Below are 4,308 nucleotides of genomic sequence, written 5' to 3' on the forward strand. Positions count from 1 at the left end.
AAGTGCTAATCGACAATAAACGTGCTCGTCGTTTCCCCTTTTTTAAAATGAAGACAACTCGCAAATTTGGTGTTTTAGTCAGAAACTAAATTAGTATTTTACGGGACACATAAAACAATCTTTTCAACATCACATTAGTGAAGAGTTGGTGAAAACGCGACTTCTTTTGAGGGGGCCAAAAGTCCCATCCCTAGCTTCATATAAAGTACAATTATATTGCAATTTATGATAAATAAAAGCATTTCATTCTGTTATAGTACTGGTCAATGCGCATTTGTCCCAACGTACACCAGACTTGACCAAATTCTAGCACACAGCTCAACCGACGGGTCGCCATGGAACCGATTCAATCTTCAGGAATCATTGTCCTATTTACACTGCATTTAAATTAAGAGTTTTACTTTGTTGAGCCTTAGATTTTATTTGCCTTCATTTTAGTGTCAGTCAGTGAAGCACACAGACCATCTCAATCATCTAAACTCATCATTTTTACTGTAGGAAGTTTCCACAAACATTTGTAATATCTTCTGTAAAGTAATTTGTAATCTTTTATGTCAGAAATCACATTCAAAAATGTATTTTTCCCTTATATTGTCCCAACTTTTTCTGAAAAAAAAGATTTCACTGAGGTTCCTTGCCATTGTGATCAATTTCAAAGTCAGGAAATGCTGTATATTAACAGATCAGACAACAAACTGGCTTCTGAACGATGTAATCGTAATAGCATTGAACAGGATTGACCAAATTTATAGCTTTAAGCTCTGAAACGACTACACATGGTGGACATGTTAAGGCCTTGCCTACACTAATATACGGTACACATTGACTTTCAAGGCAATGATTACAATGGCCAGTAGTTGCAAAGATGTATTTTCAAGGTGTTCAAGACAAATGACAAGGTTACATAAGTCATTCCACAATGGTGACAGTCCCTTGTCTCTTCCATTAGTGCGGTCACTGTCTTCATCAAGGGAGGAACCCTCTTAAATGGACCAGAAAAAGGATAGCTCATTTTTTTCAGAATAATGCATGCTAATGTCTGTTTCATGTTTGTCCCCCTTTAGAGAAGGTGGGAACCTTTTCAGTCAAGGCAGTAATATACAGATTTAACCTTGAAACCAATTAAAAGTGTGTTGGTGGGACTTTGGAAGTTGCAAAGGTTGGCCGTTGTAGCTCTAAAAATCTGTCACCACTCTTGCCTGAATGCTACACATATAGTTAAGCTCTACTTTTTTGACAAAAAAAAAAAAAAATAGTCAAGATATGCAAGAGAAGATATCATGTAAGCGTCAAGAACTTGCACTGGACCCTTATAGCAGATCTCCAGAGTGTTGTCAGGTGCGCCAGGCTGATGTCCAGTAGCTGAATCTGCATCGCCGTTGAGATCTGTAACATTGTTTTTACAAGCCCAGTTTTTTTCCCCATCTTTTCCTGCAGTACTTGCGGTGCATTGGTTACATCTGATTGACAGCATTTGTGCTCACCTCGTAGTTATTTATAGACGCACTTTCGCTGCCATTCAGTGATTTTTGGCCTTGTTTAATGTACTTTCTATTTGCCTCTGCTTGCTGTCTTTTTTTGCTGCTACCAGGTCTTTGTTTTTTTTTTGTTTTTTTTGTCGACATTCGTCTGGAACCATGTAAATGGATACATGAAGATCCAACAAGTCCACACAAGGAAGTGATGCTTTATTGTGCATCATGGTTTGGATTACTACCTACAACTTCAACCACATTAACAAGAGCTGCCGTTGCCTCTTGCTCCACCCTTAGTGGACCCTCTAAAGCGTTTAGATTTTGGTGCTCTTCTGGATCCTCATATTTTAAAATTTGTGACCATGACACCGCTCCATCCTCTGCTACAAGAGGGCAGTTTTCTTTTTGTAATTTTGCAATCAAGTCATACTTCTCCTGGACGACCTCTGCCATGTGCTCTTTGAGGCGCTTCATTTCACTTCTGAAGTATGCAGACATTTCTAAATTGTGCCTCAGCATACTGTCTATCTCAATTTTGAAATGGGCTACTACGTCATCAAACTGTTCGGCAGTCTCCTGCTCTCTGTAGGCCCACCACTTCTGCCACTCAGCATTTATGGCTGCCACCCTGTTATTGCAGTCCTCCTCGCAGGTCATTTTGAGTTGATCGAAAGCATCCATCCATGAATTGCTGACAAACACGGCGACCATCTCAGCTTCAGTCAGCGCATGAAGAAGATAGTTAACCTCTTCCTCTTTTTCCATGAGCTTTCGTTCCATATCTCTTGTACTCTTGTGTTCAAAAGCTTTCTTGTGGTCTTGTCCCTCTTGGTGCTCCCTCATCGCAGCGCCTCCTTCTACCTGAGCGGCACTCCCTCCAAAGACAAGACAAGATGTGTGGCAAACTCCGACAGCATCACTAGGATTATGTTGTTGTTCCTGAAAAACAATGACACTATGGTTACTAATACCTAAGTGTTCATCTACCATTAAACATTATTTTTTTGTGTCTAGAACAGTACAGTTGACAGCAATGCTCAGCTATGAAAGAGAAATCCATTTAGTACATTTTAGCACTGATAAAATTCCAATGATTTAGATTACTTTTAATCAGATTCACTGTGCCATCTATTCATTCTATATTGCTACTTGCCAACACTGATACTTTTATTAGATATATATTTGTAGCACTTTACATCAGGAACATTTTATTATATATATATATATATATATATATATATATATATATATATATATATATATATATATATATATATATATATGCACACACATTTTTCTTCAAATTGAAAGCAAATTACTTGGAACATGAAACTTAATGTGCTAGTACATCATATTTAATTCAGGTGAAATCATTTTCTTTAGACTATATTTGGATTTATTCCGGCCCTCTGACAGAAACCATAACTACAATGTGACCCACGATAAAAATGAGTTTGACACCCTTGCTGTATGCCTTTTTTTTTCCAGTCACAGTCTAAATACTCAACAATCTACACTTCAATTTTTCAACATATCACCAGGAAGAAGATGCTAAGTTTGTGTGAGAAGTCACAAAATGGCAGTTTCTTTGGCCTAACAATGATGGAGAACAAAGCAACTTAATAGTTTTGATGGGCCTTCACAAAGTGTTTGGACCCTAAAAAATGCAACAAAACTTAAAGAACATGTGTACAGAATGCTATAATGCATTGTGGGAGTCATTTATGATACTACATAACATACCGTATATCTGCCCTGAAACATTTTGATGTTTATTCTAGTTGAATAATCCAAACCATGCCGAAATTTCATCTGCTGTTCAAATAAAAGCTAAAAAGTATTTTTCCCCATAATTAAAAATGATCCCATGATTAAAAATGTCCGAACTCCAGAACAATTAAAGTGAGATTTACACTTTGCTGCCAATACTGAGTTCTCAAATCGTTAATAACACAAATTTGAATATAATCCATATAAAGCTGTCATCCATGCTCCTCTCAAGGAATCTCAGCGGCATATGCGTGACTATAAATCCATAGCATCTAATAATGTTCTACGGTGTCACAAGGTATTTCAGATGCTCCATTTGCTATCCTTAGTGATGTTATTTCTATCAGGCAGTATAGTGTTTCTGCACTACAACAATGCAATACAATCACAATATAACCAAAACCATATTAACTTAATTCATTTTAGTGTACTTTTAAAGGTAGACCTTTCTGCTGATTTCCTTTTCAGACAAAAATAATGATATAAATGTCAGAACTCACCCAAAGTAGATTGTTTTCCTCAACATGTTCAAAGTTGCCATGATCACAGCTCATTTTCGTCACCTTCTCCTCCATTTTGTGTTTCAGGAATAACCTTTTAGTTTTAAAGAACGTTTAGCAGATTTATGTTGATGGCATAAACCACCTACAGACCCCTGCCTAGCTCTGATGATTCGTCTCAACAAAATAAATGAACTAAGCAGGATATTGACACTACTGAAGTCATAAGGGCTCAAAGTCATAGTCACATGGGATGAAAGACATGAAAGAGGAAAAGATCATAGCATGTTGTGTCCCATAATAGCCATTGTCATGGTAACAGGCGCTGCCCCAAACCATATAGAACAGTATATAAAAGCACTTTTTTTTTAGATGCAGGTCTTAGGACTACTTAATAGCAAACAACAGACAGGTTAATTTTTTGTGGCCCCAGCTCACTTAATCCTCTGCTTCAGAAAAATAAATTTTATGCTATCGCGGCAACTGACTTGGCATGCTGCTTTTCAGACGTGCTGGGCTTTTTACAACTATCAAACAACAAAATGATGGACGGAAAAGGGACA

The 4,308-nt window shown here is 37.3% G+C and overlaps 1 protein-coding gene across 1 annotated transcript; it reads right to left on the reverse strand.

Moving 5' to 3' along the window:
• Positions 1-470: 470 nt before the first annotated feature.
• Positions 471-3,955, reverse strand: LOC148407708 (uncharacterized). Its single transcript, XM_088441880.1, has 2 exons — positions 3,746-3,955; positions 471-2,414 (listed from the first exon to the last, which is right to left on the reverse strand). The coding sequence occupies exons 1-2, from the start codon at positions 3,818-3,820 to the stop codon at positions 1,689-1,691; spliced, it is 801 nt and encodes a 266-aa protein (XP_088298006.1). The 5' UTR covers positions 3,821-3,955; the 3' UTR covers positions 471-1,688.
• Between the last annotated feature and the right edge of the window lie 353 nt (positions 3,956-4,308).

The sequence above is a fragment of the Hippichthys cyanospilos genome, chromosome 19 (assembly GCF_059441005.1).
Source record: "Hippichthys cyanospilos isolate Australia breed blue-spotted pipefish chromosome 19, RoL_Hcya_1.0, whole genome shotgun sequence".
Taxonomy (NCBI): domain Eukaryota; kingdom Metazoa; phylum Chordata; class Actinopteri; order Syngnathiformes; family Syngnathidae; genus Hippichthys; species Hippichthys cyanospilos.